The 17500-nt window shown below is 29.6% G+C and overlaps 1 protein-coding gene across 6 annotated transcripts in view; it reads left to right on the top strand.

The window, feature by feature from the left end:
* Nucleotides 1–17500, top strand: part of LOC144837521 (inositol polyphosphate-5-phosphatase A-like) — a 38601-nt gene that overhangs the window by 3520 nt on the left and 17581 nt on the right. For all 6 annotated transcript variants that reach the window (XR_013611512.1, XR_013611511.1, XM_078692681.1 and 3 more), the window contains exons 4-6: nucleotides 9651–9751; nucleotides 12519–12606; nucleotides 14112–14175. Coding sequence is in view for 4 of the 6 variants with exons in the window: in XM_078692681.1 (XP_078548807.1) it covers nucleotides 9651–9751; nucleotides 12519–12606; nucleotides 14112–14175 (253 nt within the window). In the remaining 2 variants the exon portion in view is untranslated. The remainder of the gene's footprint in view (nucleotides 1–9650; nucleotides 9752–12518; nucleotides 12607–14111; nucleotides 14176–17500) is intronic.

The raw sequence follows: 17500 nt of genomic DNA, 5'->3' as shown, positions 1-17500 counted from the left end.
ATTTGGCTATATGGGGCGGGCGGTATGTAAATATGGATTTCGAATCAACCAATGATCATTTTGTTTCAAAATGAAAAAGATCGAGTACGTACGTACAGTGCTGAATGTACGATCGAGACTGAACAACTGTTGAAATATAAAATCGTGTTGCCAAGTTGTTTTGTTTATTAATTGTTTAGTCCTGGCCTAGGCCTCCTTCGTAGGGCTACTCAACTCGTACGTATGACCTGCCAAATAAAACGCCAATAAGGTACATACCACTACTGACCACCACACAGAACAGGACAGGGTCTGGGTGGGAATTAAATCAAATTTTCTCCGCATAATAAATGATCCATTCAAAGTTTGATTTGGCGGAGAAGCTAGCCTATCATATCAAGACGAGTTTTCATGTTCTTGGGAAAAATCTCATCAAATGTTTACCAGACTACTAGGCATATAAAATCATTTCTAGCCTTCAGAAACTGTCATCAATGTACCCGGCCAACCAAGTACACATTGTCTAAACGTAACATAGCGCATGCGCATCGTCTTAGATGTTGAGTCTTTGAAAGTCTGAAATATGAATATTAAAACGACGTACGAGTGAGTAGCCAATGGCATGCGGCTGAAACTAGTCAACTGGATAATTTATGCACCAAGAATTCTTGGTGTCAAACCACGTGACTTATGCGTGTTTCCCCAGACGGAGTATCCAAACTCAAGTAATACACGTATGAAACGCCATATGTGCAAAAATATTTATATTTTTACAAAACTCCGTCTGGAGCCCAGACTAGTGAAAGACACACCCCTTCTCACTACCTATTTTAATAAATTACATACTGTAGACTTTTTGAATTTTAAATATTTTACCAGAACAGAATATAACATATTATTTTAAACATAATAATATGTTTTAATAAACATATGCTATAACTGCTGTCAAGGATAATTTTAATTTTCTTATTTTATAATATTTTGTGATTAATGATATACAATGTGGGTTACTGTATATTTAGAATATTGAGTGGGTGTTTACAAGGCCAGCTTTCCTGTAGATATTACATAAACTTTTTAAATTACAATAAAATATTTGTTAAATTAATAAAACATGCATACTGTACAGTAATTGTCAAATCAACCAATTTTATCATGTAAAATGGACTTGGTTTAGACAAAGTTTGTTTTTATTGTTTTACATTTTATTTCTACTCTTTCACCACATTTTAAGAAATGTTTAATTATTAAACTGGCAGTCCCCGTCCCCTAAACCATATTAATATCTCTATAAAGTTTTTATTATTATTTTATTAGTTAGAATGTTTTCTAGGTGACGCCACAATTTTTTTGGAAATAAATGTTTTATGATTGATTGATTGATGTGTGCTACCCATCCTAATTTCCAACCAGATTTTTTATAGAAGGTTCTTTTTTTCACAAAAGGGCAAACATTATCATGAACTACTGTAGTAAAGGCATACTGTATATACCACTGATAGTCTCTACTTTGAAAAGGAAAAAAAAAAGGGGGCGTTTGTTCGCGCCCTTTAATCTTCTACCCCACCCCCTGTACATGCTTTTATTCTACCTCTGAAATCTTCTACAGTAGTACAAGACCCTCTGATACCTTAACCTTTTACCTCTCGCTTTAACATCACTTTAAATGTTTAATAAATACAGTACGGTACTGTACATGTAATATATAAATGGAAAAGGGGTGGCTTAACATAAAGTACAGAACTTAGTACATTAGGTGCAGTATTTTTCTACTATACAGTAATGTTCAAATGGAAATTGTAAACATTATTATATATTGTATCAAGATTTTTCTCCAATAGAAATATATTCTCTTTTATATCTAAAAATACTGACCAATTTACATCTCGTGGCCAAAATGCGTGTAAATACATGTAAAAAAGAACATAAAAAGTATAAGAATAAAAAAAAAATGTTTCAGTTCAGGCAAATTAAGTTATAATTTTATATTGCAGCCAAAAATGTTCATGATGAAATGATATGACTCTATCAGGTAATAGATTCCAATATAATAAATGTTATTTTTAGAATATATTTATGAGCCATTAGAGATAGTGATTTGGTGATCAATGTAAGCATAGCATCAGGTTTCATTTTATTTTTAAACAGCATTCAACTTGGTGATCTTGGATCAAAATATACTTTGATTTTGCTTGTTAGCGATTAGAATGTCTAAACACGATCTTAAATGTACGTTGTTTTAATGCGGACGATGATTCAACTGTAAAATTGCGCTTTTAGGATTGAGATGTACAGCATGGTTTCCATTAATCTCTTATAAATTCTTGAAAATAATGAGCAACCCTGTAAACTATAGTATTATTGTACATTATATAAGCCCACTTAAGAGTCCTAATAAATAAGCCCATGGGCTTCCTTTCAAGGTTTTATGGTATTTTATCATACAGGAATTGAAAATGGTACAATATCTTAGCGATAGCGATTTATAACTTGAATGCCTAAATCAAACAGGAATAGTACATTATTCATTTGCTAGTTGATCATTAATTATTAGTTTTTTCATCATAAACAGTGATTTTACTGTGGTTTTACCTAGAAAAACAAGCATCATCTGTTACATTACTGTATTACAGGTGCTTTTGCCTTAGGTACTGTATGTACAATAGGTTTAACATTGTACAGAACATTGCCTATGTAAAGTGTGTCACTTGGCAACCCTACTTTCTTCTTCTCCATATTTGGTTGCATCTCATCTTTTAACTAATGTGTGCTTGCATAAATTGCTGCACGTATGAAAGATTCAAACCTTTGATTTCAACTGTACTCGGGAATTAATTACATTTTACGGACAAATATTTTTTTAGAACTTGATTGATAATGAAATTTGAGATTTCTGATAATTTTGAGATTGATAAATTTTACAAATAGTTTCCAATCAAAATTTGTTTGGTTAAGATATTAGGTAAATCATGAAACATTGTACTTAAATTATTAAATATTATTAAGGTATGAAAAATCACTGAATATTTTAAAATATCATTCCTATGTACTGTTTCCTCTGTTTTCTCTTCAAAGAAACATATTTTATTAATACATATGATATCCATCAACAATTTTCAAATAAATAATGAATAGAATTAAAGTATTTTATTCAGACTGTAATATTATTTATTGGTTAGGAAATTATGAAACTAGGTCAGCTCTCAACCTCACTCTAGCAAATACTAAATGCCTATTTTACATTATTTATGAGTTGATTTTGAATTAAATATAAATCTACTGCTACTGCAATATAGCTGTCTTCAAACATACTGCACTAAAGTAACTTCCTTCGATGCACGCTTAAGCTGATCCGAATCATATCTGTGTTACATCCGCAGTAAGTGTGTGATCTGTGTTGTTACCTACGATATAACTCTGATGACATCACAGTACTGTAAATCTGATATAACTCCGATAGGTTTCAGAATTCGGATGTTCAACACATGTATTCTATTGTGTTTGAACACAGAACAAGCCAAACTACAATGTAAACATGCTCTTTATAAATTATGTTCAGACAGCCTTACATCTGAGATAAAATAATGTCAAACATGAAATTTTATGCGGGCGTTACTTCTGATGAGCGTCTACACAATGCTTAATGCAAGACATTTTACTTGTGAGCTTTGAAGTAAGTGCATCTACATAACGCTAGTTCGCTAGCGCGTATCTTTACATTCCTTGTGTATGCGAGAGTAGTACAGTACTTTACTCACTTCTCGGCCTGAGTAAAATTGTCTGTAGTAAAGTTGAAATAACTTAATACCCAGGGCTTACAACAAACTGCTACTTCAGAGCTTATTTCCGACTTTCCTAATATTATATTATTTTATATATTATTATTATATTTTTACATTCTAATTTTCCATAGACAAAATAATAATGGATTGATTGTGTCAATGTGATTTTTAAATTAAAAAACATCACGTTTAAACATTCGGTTGTTTGTTTTGTTTTTACACCAAGTACAAATCTTGAGAAAATTAAAAACTGGAAAATATATTTTTTAACTAAACATTAGAGCATTATCGCCTTAGTGAAATTTAGTGGTAGTTTATGTTTTATAAACATCTGTACTTTCAACACTAAATCTATATTGCAATTTTAGATTATATCTTTACATTTCTAATATGATACCATTGCATGTCAAGGGCAAAAAGATATATCTTTAATTCATTTCCATCTAGAAATCGATAAAGTGTTGCCAGTATTATTAACGATTAGAGGAAAACAGATTGCTTTGCCTGTATTATCTAATAACCTGCTAATCTTTGGTAATTGTTCGCATTTTCTGGCAACTAATCTAATTTTGTGTTTCTGTATTGTTTCATTGTGTAGTGCTAGATTGACTGTTTAAAATGCTTGTTTTCCAATATTCAAGATGAATGAATACAGATTATCTTATTACAGAAAGGAATAACCTCTTAAGAAATTAAACTCATATACATTTTGTTGGTTTTTAGTTCTTGGTGTGGTAATTCATATACAGATAGCAGCAGATCAAACAAAGCTATAGGCGATTGGGTGCAGGTGAATCCTGATAAAAACAAAAACAGGCTAAATTTGGGGGTTACCTTCTGAAACAAGCTTCCCAGCTTAAAGGGTTATCCTCTGCTATACCACATTATTTAGTTTCTGTATGATTTTGTTAATTTCATGATATTCTGAAATAAAAAGATGAATGAATGAATGAATGAATGTATGTGGATATTATGGATAGCAATAAATATTACAAACAACGGGCCATGAGTTCTTTAAAGTACACTCGACCAATAATACAGTATATACACAGAAGCTCTGTTTTAAGTTTTTTTTAACCACCATACATTGTACTATGGCAATGTTTTAACTGCTCGGCCACTCAACCCATATACTTGAAAGAGTGAGTTGGGAGAATTGATATCATTATCAATGTGGGTGGATATTTAAATACTATTGTACATAGAAACTTTGTAGAGGAAACATTTAGGGTTGCTATGTAGAAATTGCATTGTGGGTAATTACGCTGTAAACTGTATTTTGGCATAATATTAGGCATATTTGTGTTTATCCACAAATATGGGCATTTTACAGATTGTCATTGTCAGATATAAATGTATTTTTTTAACTGCTGACAGATGTGAATTATTATAGCAATTAAGTCTGTAAGGTGTTATCCATGCTAACATTAAATTATGCAATAACCATGACTGAGTATTTCTATTCTTCACAACTAAATTAAAGTGCCATTAGGTAATTGTGTTCTAACTGGTGTCCTTCCTCTACTGTTTGTTAAAGTTAATCAGCGAGTTTGACAAGAATATTAGAATAATCGTAATACAATGGGAAAGAACTGTATAACACAACAATGTATGACCCAGTGTTAGGCTCTGTCTACACTATCAAACTTTATGTGACAAAAACATGTGATGTGCCCATATATGGACATTATGATGTCATATCACTACCATATTTGAGCATATCACTACCATATTTGGGCACATCACACTTTTTTTTGTCAATCTAGTTTGATAGTGTAGGAAAAAGACGCATCCTACTTTCCATATAAGTAGAAAAAAACATATTAATACATTTGAGTATAATGTGTGTTTGATGTACGGTATATAGTATATCCGTATAATGTATATATCTTTAAAGAGCTTTTAATTGTTTTACCTGTACAGTAGGGTACAAAAAAGCATTCATTCGAATGTTGCTAAGTTACATATACGCACATCACATGGCCCTTAATGGCCCAACCCCCCAGCAAGGGCTGGGAACAATCACCTCCAAAACTCTAGCTACTGTAGCTTTCTTCATTCTTTGTAACCTGCTACCAGGGAGTTGTAATTAGACAACTCCCTGTTGCTACTGTGATGTGACTGTGAATATTACAACTAAAAGTATATGATTGTTATTGTCATGAAATATTTAATTATTTATTTAATTCAATTTCCTCAAACAATAACAACAGCTTTAGTGTGATATGGAGAGACAAAAGACTGAGACAAAAAGCTGTTTTTGTATTGTATTGGTAGTATTATGCCTCAATACAAATTGTGTTGTCTCTTATCTTATAAAAATTATTAAATCTTTGAATATATTTGAAAACACGAAGATGTTTGTTTGTGTGCATGCTTGTAATTATTGATATGGCAGAGTCTGTACAAAAAATATTGATTGCATTTTACATTTTACTTCATAAATGATAAGTAAAACTAGTGTGTAAAATGAGACATATTTCTGACGTCAACCCTTGCTGATCAATCTGTAGTTTGTTGTGTACTGTTCCATTGACGTATGCTTGGGTGAATCACCTTTTTTATAAAAAAAATGAATTTATTGTTGTACAAAGCATTTGGGAAAAAATCAAGGTCAGTTTTAACTGTCAAGTAATACCAATCTGTAACCTATAGTACTGATTATTTTTGTTGAACCTGATTACAATATTGTATATTTTGGACCCCTTTATATCAAATAATTCAAGAATGTGTTGTGAGTTAAGTAATGACCTCATATTAATGACCAACACTATGTGATGGAACCGTTTTTATTGTATAGTAAAAATTAAGCATAGTAAGTTTTTGTTTAAAAACACTATGTGATGGAAACAATTTTATAGTAGTAAAAATTAAGCATACGTTTTTGTTTAAAAACAATTACCAAAACCAATTTGGAAATGAATCCTTTATTTTAATGTTAAGGTTTTATACATCATCAGCAGGCAGCAATATTTCTTTTCGTACATAAGTTGGGGACCCCTCATGAAACGTCACAAAATAAACATGAATATTCATTAGTCATATCCATAAGGTGTGACGTAAGAATTGAGCTAACAACAATTCGCTAGTGCAAACGCTTTCTGTCAAGCCGTCTGTGTAGTCGAGTAAATTAGACTATGGACTTTACATGTCGATGTATGGGGTTCGAATCCCATGAAAAACTTCTTTTTACTTTATAGTGAGAGATAGAGATTATTTAGAGGGTTAGGTTTAGTTATATTTAGGATGTAATTCGGTTATCTTTCACATAAGGAGTCCCCAACTTATGAAATCATTAAAAGAATTCACTGGCAGGCACCCAAAATTTCATCTATGGTACCTCAACACAATGATGTTAAGCATGAAAGTTTATTTTATACCCCCATGAGTAGAGTAAACATGAGAAAGACAGTTTTGTTAAATATATTTATTCATTGGTTGCATGTTTGGTTGTTTAATAATTATTAACTAATTTTAACAAGAAACCTTCAACAATAAGATACTATATTGAATAGCAAAGCAAAGATATTATTACAGTCGGGTGAACGAACTCCTATTAAAGTATTCCTTCTTTAAAAATACATATTTAATACCATACAGGAGAGATAAAAATCTTGTATGAAATATTAATACACCCTTTTCACGTCACTGACTGACCCGAGTTTGCGTGTCCTTCAAAGAAAGATTATTGTTAGGATTTCCTCTTTCCCATTAGTTGTGGACCCACAAAACCTGATTTTGTAGAGTTTCACTTCTAAATAAAATTATGTATACTGCCTGTAGTATTAGTCAACAATTTAAAAATAGGTTTTGATTTAATTTTACAAATTCTGTGTACTTGGTGGTTTTATTGATTTGAAATATCCATAGTATGAATCATGGCAAACAATAATATAAGTATTTTTAATATTTTTAATTAAATTATAAATAAACATTTATTTCATCAAATGCCATACAAATAATACGCATAAAATGAGGACGAACCTACATAGAAGTAAACTTGTTTCAGTCGGCCCTTTAACATGGTTAAAAAATAATAAGAACAAGTGAGAATATGAAGCATCAGTAATATAATATATATAAAAATTATAATAACTAAAAGATATTTCTTTCATAAATTGTTTGATTTCTTTTTTATTAATAGGAAGCTTATTCCATTCTTATACTGTATAAATATTTTCTTCTCCATTAATTAATCATTTCAAGGAGTTATAGAATTTCTCTTTTGCCTGTCAAAGTATTTACTGTATACAGTATATACCATAGAGTTCACTATAATATCTCTATGTATATACACATGGTAGGCTTGAGAACTAAGGTTTCACTGTATAATATGCTGAGAGTAAGAGTCTCTCTGAACTTGTTTAAATAATATTGCTTTTTAAATTTCTTATGAATATTATTAAATTCTAAACCGTCCGGTGTTACACTGAAATTGATTAATTAATTTGAAACGATAAAATAAATCTGTGAGAATGACAAAAAGCTGCCCTAACTGAGATTCAAACCCAGAACCTTGATATGCAGATGTCCGAACCATTAGACCACTGGGGCTTTCATTGTATTGTTTAAGATTGAACACCACAAATTTATTTATTACTGTATTTTACAGAAGTATACTCCAAAAGCATTTCAAAATTTCCCCACATAGAATTAACTAATTATAAACAAGTGGAAACTGCCTTTGTCCCTACAGGAAAGGATGACACTGTATACAATCTAATTAATTATGTATATTAAAAGTGGGAAAATTACTGTAGACCTTAATGCTTAGATCTATTAATTATAACAAGACCTTAGATATACTAATTAGATTGTCTAATTTCATACCAAACAAAAGGTAATCATTTTTTCTTTGTTTACAAATTCTGAGCCTAAGGTACCGACAGTCTTTTGTTATTGTTATATGAAAACAATTGTACAGTATCAATTTTGATAGATCTTATACAGTAAATCACACAAATTCATTTATAACATTTTAATTGTTTATTTATTTATTTCTTTATTCGAATTCACAAAATAACACAAACATATAAAATACAAAGAATGAATTCAGGGTAACACAAAAAAGTAACCAAAGGTCGAACTTATTTCCATTGTGGCCCTTAAGGATAAAAACACCATAAGAATATACATTTACAATAAACTATAACACATGTAGTAATAATATAAATATAAATTATAATCTTATAATTATAATTATAATTATGTGTTCACAACCCTGTTCTATAGGAGGTTGATTTATCTGTCCTATATATTCATTTTTATATGGCTTGATGAATATTATATGAACGTTTTCAATAATATTGTTGGTTATTTTTAGACTGTAAATGACAATTTGATGATTTTTAAGCATTTTATAATCTATCCTGCTGACGCATCGGTTTAACTAAATTAAATGTGTACATACAGTGGAAATGTTTTAAAAAGTCTATTATTTTGTTTTTTATATCCATAGTACTGTAGATTATTTTTACAAATAACAAACGATTTCCAATATCAATATTTTATGTTCTAAAGTTACAGTAGTTAAGCAAATTAATAATCGAATTATTTATAATCTATTGTTTTTATTAATAATAAATTTAATTTTTACATTTTTATTTTAATTCATCTTTTTATATTGCTTGATCAGTTGTTAGTTACATGCTTATCATAAATGTAAATATTATTATGTGTGTATTGTTTTGTTTGTGTTTTTCTGCCAAGAAAACAATTATCGTACAATATGTATGAATGACTGATGAATCTGAATCTGAATCTTCGTTTTATAAATACATTCAATACTTAAGCATACTATATTTAATATGATATCAAGTTATTTCTCCATGGCTTTAATAATTGTATTTATAGTAAGTATATAATAATATATATTCTTGTATTTTGTAGGTGTTACAGAGACTGCAGCCTAGGTTTGTGGCAATCCATTGCCAAGAAGTTGGAGGCAAAAACTTTGAGACAGGGATGAATCTAGTTAACAACTTTATTGAGTATGTTTATTATATAATATACGATAGATAGAGCCTCTATTTAGGGGACACCTTTAAGACCCAACAAAGTATATAGGCTTATAGGCATATAGGGCTGTCCCATGAATAGGGGTTGGCCGTAGTGTTATAACATAATATTGCCACTTGTTCATTTCACAGGTGTGACCCCTGAACAGAAGTAGCATAATAATAATGTAGCACTGTATTATAATTGCGTAATGTTGTTTGGCATATTCTAAAGCTCTGTCTACACTATCAAACTAGTTCGACAAACAAATTGTGATGTGCCCAAATATGGAAGTGATAAACCAAAATATGGTAGTGATATGACATCGTCATGTCCATATATGAGCACATCACATTTTTTTGTCACATAAAGTTTGATAGTGTAGACAGAGCTTAATGCAGTATTCCTTTGTCTATAATTTCAATTTATGTTCAAAGTTAAATGATGACCTGTGACTCTGAAGACTGGAATTTAAGTTAAAAACAGACCAAATTGTATGTTCTTAAACACTTTGTTTTCTGAAAACCAGACTTTACTTCGGCCCAAGGGTGTCCGGGTTTCTGGCATGTAAACACATGCTATTAAGAAAAATGTATTTGTTTAAACAAATATTTTGTGACTTTTCACTTTCTTTTTTAATGCATAACGCATAAAAACAATCTGAATGAACTTTCCCTTGTGTGTTTAAATGGACACATGCAAAATTAACATGTTGTTATTGAATGACATACTATGTGACGTTGTAAATACCAAAGTTCAATCTCAAGTTGCTAGTATCAGAATTGTGAGAAAAACAGAATCGACATTGAATAATCATGTATGTTATGGCAGAACATGACAAATTGCATTTGATACAAAATTGTTATTATTTAAACCATTTTTTTTCAATAAAACTAAAGGCACAGAACACAGTAAAATAAGAAAATAAAGTTCTAGTCAAATGCTTACCTTAAGCAAGATTAAGGAGCATGGCAAGGCACAGAATAATTAAAAAAACAAAATGATTTCAATCAGAACAAAAATCGTCAATGCCCTCACCTTGGTGGGTCTATGCATCTGTTGACAACATTCATAGTGCTCTGTCTACACTATCAAACTTTATATGACAAAAATATGTGATGTGCCCATATATGGACATGATGATGTCATGTCACTACCATATTTGGGAATATCACTATCATATTTGGGCACATCACACTTTTTTTGTCAAACTAGTTTGATAGTGTAAATAGGGCTTTAGTGCATAAGTCTTCCATGGAATGGAAATAGCATGAAAGAGGTGGAGTGAATAAGGACCACAATGTCATTCCAGCACACTGAATTAGAATTCTTTTGCCTAGGTAGACATATACAATATATAACAATGTACAATAACTAACATGTACTGTAGTTATTGTACATGTCGCCTGAACATCTTCATCCAAGCTACCAAGATATATTGTCACATAGCTTTAGCACATGTCTGATTTAAGTAACTCAGACATACATCTCTTAAAGTACCGTTATATTACTAAGCCCTTTAGCTTCGAGTACATCAAGTAACTGTGGTATACCTGTCCATTAATCCTACTCAAACCCCTTCTTATTCATACTAATCACTTTGACGATCTCGAGGAGTCTGCTGCCATAGTAGACATAGGGGAGGCGTTCAAATTTGATTTCAAAAATATCAATTACTTGTAAGTGGATGTACACGATCTTCATTTTCTACTGCTGAGGTCGGAGGTTCAAATCTGTTACTTGACTGTAAATGTTTCCCTTGATACTGTACTGCATGTTTCCAATTCGCAAAGCTTATAATGTAAACTGCAAAATATTTTTAGATTAAAAATATTATCAAAAGATATGGAAATACTGTATTACTTCTGATACATACAAAATGTAAAATAAATAATGTAAATTCTATTAATAATTAGTCATTTCATTTAATTTCATTGTCATTTGTATACTATAGACAAATTGTAATATTATCAAAAGACATGGAAATATTTCTTATGATTGATACATACAAAATGTAAAATATTATCAAAAGACATGGAAATATTTCTTATGATACATACAAAATATAAAATAATAACGTAAATTCTATTAATAATTAGTCATTAATTTCATTGTCATTTGTTATACTATACAAATATTGTAATATTTTCAAAAGACATGGACATTTTTCTGATTGATACTGTACATACAAAATGTACGATAATTCTATTAATAATTAGTAAGAGTCAAAATATATTTATTTTTCATTTATTTCATTTCGTCGTCAATTGCGTACTATGTCAACATTGTAAAAGATTAGCCTCGTATTGAATGACGTTAAATGGGTTTGTTTTTCATCATTGAGATTGAATGTAAACAGAACGCATTTATGTTGTTAATTAATACCACTATTATTAATCTTTTGATTATTCTGACGTGAAACGTATTGGACTGTACGGTAAACACAAATGTTATTTAGACTATGACTTATTAATTATTAATGTTTAGGAAAAGCAGATTGTCAGCAGAGTAAAGAAATTTAATCTCTATTTTTTTTTAATATACATTTAATACTATTATAAATTGAATATATTTCAAATCTTGCTTAAATCACAAAATAATTTTTGGAAAGAGGTTCGGTTTCATCCTTAGCCAATACGTTGTACCGATTCTTGCTACTAAATTCATAACCTAAAAAAGAAATTGATGTGATGCACAAATAATACTGTATCATGGAACTACAGTATATACAGTGTGATTTCAACTATGTTTTTTTTTTAGAACATTATTTGGAAGTGAAGAGATGAGATGCTACAGACGATCGCACGTTGTGATGGATAAAAATTACCAAGCAACCGACGACTTTACGGTAAGTACGGTATACAGGGCTGAATGCTTAATGACGTAATGGCGAATCACTTCTCTACTCCCAAGCTTCCTAAAAAAAATATGTTTTACATAAATTTGAAATTGCACAGTGTGTCATTGGTAATTTAATATTAATTTATTTGTGATCAATATAAAAATATTAGATGGATATTATTAATTTTAATTAATTAATATTAATTATAACAAACACTATAAACTATATAGAAAAACAAAAGAAGGTATATTAAACCAATGTACAAACTGGCCAAGAATAATGAGATGAATAATACTTTAAAGCTCTGTCTACACTATAAAAAGTGTGATGTATCCAAATATGGTAATGATATGCTTAAATATGGTAGTGATATGACACCATCATGTCCATATATGGGCACATCACATTTTTTTGTCAAACTAGTTTGATAGTGTAGACAGAGCTTTATGCATACATTTATACTTTGTTTATTCAAAGAAAAATTACTAATCTATTGTATCTGATCTGAAACCATTTGAATTTAAAACTATTTTAACATGTGTGGCTTTATTAAATATGTTTTTTCCATAGCAACATATTCGACAGCTTATCAAATCTAAATTATTCATATGAAATGCAAAAATAAAACCCAGCTTAAATAAATTATGTGTTCAATTTGAAACATCGATTTATACAGTTCATATTTAATAATTATAGATTTTATATTCATCTCGTATTTTTATGCATTCAGAAGTATATTACTTTTTTTAGTGTACATGATTGCTTTTTGTATGCATTACGTGAATATTATTGTGTACAATATATTTCTATATGCACCAGAGCCATTCAAGTAATCCTTTTAAAATCAAACAATATAGAAATCAATTAAAAATAATTATTAATTGCTCTTCTTTATTTATTTATTTCACTGATTACTTTTATTTTAATGTGAAGCGCATAGAGGCTTTATGCATTATGTGCTTAAAAGTCAAAATTTATTTATTTTTATTTATTATTATTATTTAAATATAGTAGAATAATTATCCTGACCTTAACAATGAAAATAATTTATTTTTAGTTTATTTATTTTTTAACTAAAAAGTCAAATTATTAAGAAAAACATTACTAATACTATGCATACGAAGTGAACTGGATGATGTTAAGCTCTATCTACACTATCAAACTCTATGTGACAAAAAAATGTGATGTGCCCATATATGGACATGATGATGTCATCACTACCATATTTGGGCATATCATTACCATATTTGGGCATATCACTACCATATTTGAGCACATCACACATACTAGTTTGATAGTGTAGACAGAGCTTTAGTTAAGTAAAATAAGCAAATACAACATCTCAAAACAAACAGCCCAAGAAAAATGCCAAGCTCGTAGGTAACACTATCTATATCTGGTTCAAATTCTTGTACAGTATATGCTATTATAATTATGTATATTGGGAGGAAATGGAGCATATATTGAAATATGATATCATAATTTTAGTCTTTGTCTCTTTCTATTTGCAGGCTTTAGGAAACATTTATTTCATTCATGATTCAATAGCATCGCCCAAGTATTATGATTTTAAAAGTAAGTATACTTGCATTCCATTGATATTCTGTTAATTCTAAAATACAGAAAATACACCGCTCCTTTAGGCAGTTATATTCAAAGAGAACGGAAGCATTAGGAAACCGTACCACGCGGTAGCTTATAGTTTACTACGGCTGAACAAATGGGTATTTGGAAACTCGGACTGGGCATGCGCACACCTCAAAGCATGTCTGAGGAAAAAAGAGTCTATGAAAACATTTGCTGATAAATATTGAGATGCATGTTGAAATGAGCGTCGTTTTTTCTAAGAAATATTTCTTTTTAGAAATGCCTTTTAAATATATTACCTGAATTACAGTATATTATACTATAATGTATATATATTATACAACGATGATTAATATGATACAAATGATTGCATTAAACAGGTATGTATGTCATCACTATTAAGAAACCACCTAATGGAAAAACGGCATTAGGTATATTTATACCTGCAATTTTGTAAATATGTATATTCAATTTCATTGATTTAATTTGATATACTGAACAGAATAATGCTAACCCTCCACAGTTTATCAGTTTATAGGTGGTAAATAGTATTACTAATTATAACAAAACTACCATTATTGTGTGGTCACCCTGTATTCCACCTTCTAATTGTTTTTGCCAAAATGGTGGTTGCAAGTGAGATTCTTTCACATAGCATTTGTTGGGTTTTTTTTGTTAATGATAATTTTAACAATGATGGTATTGAGTTAAAGGTTAAATTAAAATGTCTTTTGAACACGATAGTTTAACCTACAGTATAATGATGTAATAAAGACTACAATGAACTATTAAATTATAACAAAATATTGCAACAATCTGTTAATTATGTTGAAATGAAGTAATTGTCCAAATTTAAACGAACTGGATCTTTAAACGTAGCATATAATAATAATAATAATAATATTTATTCGGTCATCAATGTAAAAATAACCAGCATACTGATAAAGACTATAATGAACTATTAAATTATAACAAAATATTGCAACAATACTTCCATCTGTTATTAAATCGTTTCGAAATGAAGCAATTCTCGTTTCTTTCAACCAAATATAAACGTACTGGATGTTTTTGATGTAGCATACTGAACTCTTTATTCATGATGGCAAACCATCAAATTATAATTTTATTGATTTTCTTATTAATCACCTGCTTCTTATTCGTTTCACCTTCCAAAATCAAATTAGGTTAAAAACAAAATTGTGTACCTAGTTATTCTTGTTTTCAAGATACACAATGGTATGGTGTAATTTTATATCTTTACTTTCTCTCCATCACGTTCAACGTTATCGTGGAAGCGTAGCTGGCTTTTTTTAGGATCCTTACAAGATAAATTAGTATTCGTTTATTCAATACTGCATATTCTCTACACATATTAAAAAAACATAATAGAAATAGTATTAATTATATAAACAAGTTTGATAGTAATTTAAAACATAGTATGTGGGGAAGGAAGCCTAAATAGCCTAGGCTCTCAGAAATAAGTGAAGTACAGTAACAAAAGGTTGGGCAGAAAAGATACAATGTACGATATATTAATATTATAACATTATCTAAAGCTCTGTCTACACTATCAAATTAGTTTGACAAAAAACGTGTGATGTGTCCAAATATGGTTGTGATTTGCACAAATATGGTAGTGATATGACATCATCATACTGTACATCACATTTTTTTTTCACATAAAGTATGATAGTGTACAGTAGACAGAGCTTTAGAATGGCTGTAAAATCAGGGAATAGATTTCATGTTGAATTCTATAGAAGTGTAATTTCTTATGAGTTGTCTCTCCTCTCCTATACCATACTATTATATATATATAGTTTGTATTATATATTAAATTAGTTTGAAAATATGTCTCATCTTCACTAAAGTATAGATATACCTTTAATATAGTATACCTTTGCAACCATATTTAAAAATCTTGACTTTAATCCCATTCCTAATTTTTACCAAACGTTGTAACCATTGTCATATAATAATATTTATATCATACATTTCTATACATGTCCATTGATCCTGAACATTGACTGCTATTGTACTATTCCTATAGCATAATTATAATAATTGGTATCTGATGAATGACGAAGGACGACACAATTATAAAATGTAAACAAATTTGTTTGTAATTACCGATCTTGCAATAGCATATGTTAATACTAAGTTCATGGTTGAATTGGTCATTCAATAAGCTAGTAATTATACTTTTTAATACAGAAAAATAATTTTAATTTATGTTAGTATACTATACAGTACCTACAAAATAAACAAATATTTGAATAAATGAATATACAGTAGAGCCTCTATTAGGTGTTCATTATTTGTACATTTAGTACATTAAGACCCAACAAAGTGTCCCCTTAATAGAGGATGGACTTAGTGTTAAAATATATGTCCCTCGTACTGTTCTTTTTGTGTCCCATGTTGAGAGGTCTAAATTCTAGAAAATAGACACTTTATGAACATATTTTATGTTTTATTAAAGATGTATTGCTCCTCCCCCCCCCCCCCCTAATAAAAAACATGAAAATGAAGATTAAATACATCAGAATTTAAATGGGTTATTTTGTAGTTTTAATAAAGTTAATCAATTCTGTAAAAAAAACGGAAACAAAATGTTTTCTCATATAAAATGACAAAATAAATGGCCAAAGCCAATTTTACTGATATTTTGCTTTAAATTACAGTTTTTTCAGGTAAATACATTTTTTTCCAATTCAATTTTTGTTCAAAGTTGATAACTATTTTGTGACATTAAACTGGCATATTCAACAATAAAAATATAAAAAAAATGTTCAGGAGACAATACATCTTTAATTCATTGTGATGTCAAATTATGTTCATTCTTCTTAATCTGAAATAACTTTGGTATTGATTACAATCATGTCAAATTTGTGATGAATAATTATGCATGTTCTCTAAACCTAAAGGAAGATTTGCTTGGATAATTCACTGTTTGCTTTTAGTATTAAATTTGCAGAAAACCATGGTAACTTGATTGAACAACACCGATCAATATTATTGACACCTCTAGTTGATATTGTCTCAATGATATTGGAATAAGACTACCTACTGTAGTTGGATTATATTAAAGCCTTTGACCGTAAAGAATGGTATTAATAACAAAGAGATTCTGAAATGATCAAATAATTCCTGACGTTCAAATTCTCAATGTTTCTTCATAAAGACCGTACACATTATGTTACACATTGTACATTCTATAGTTTTACTAATGCTTTTACCATATTAGGTATAAAACAGAGTGACTGCTGTTGAATATTTATTTTAATGCTGTCTCAACTACAGTTAATGGTAG

The sequence above is a fragment of the Antedon bifida genome, chromosome 3, assembly GCF_963402885.1.
Source record: "Antedon bifida chromosome 3, ecAntBifi1.1, whole genome shotgun sequence".
Classification (NCBI taxonomy): domain Eukaryota; kingdom Metazoa; phylum Echinodermata; class Crinoidea; order Comatulida; family Antedonidae; genus Antedon; species Antedon bifida.
The sequence above is the reverse complement of the archived record's forward strand: the minus strand, read 5'-3'. Positions and strand labels throughout refer to the sequence as shown.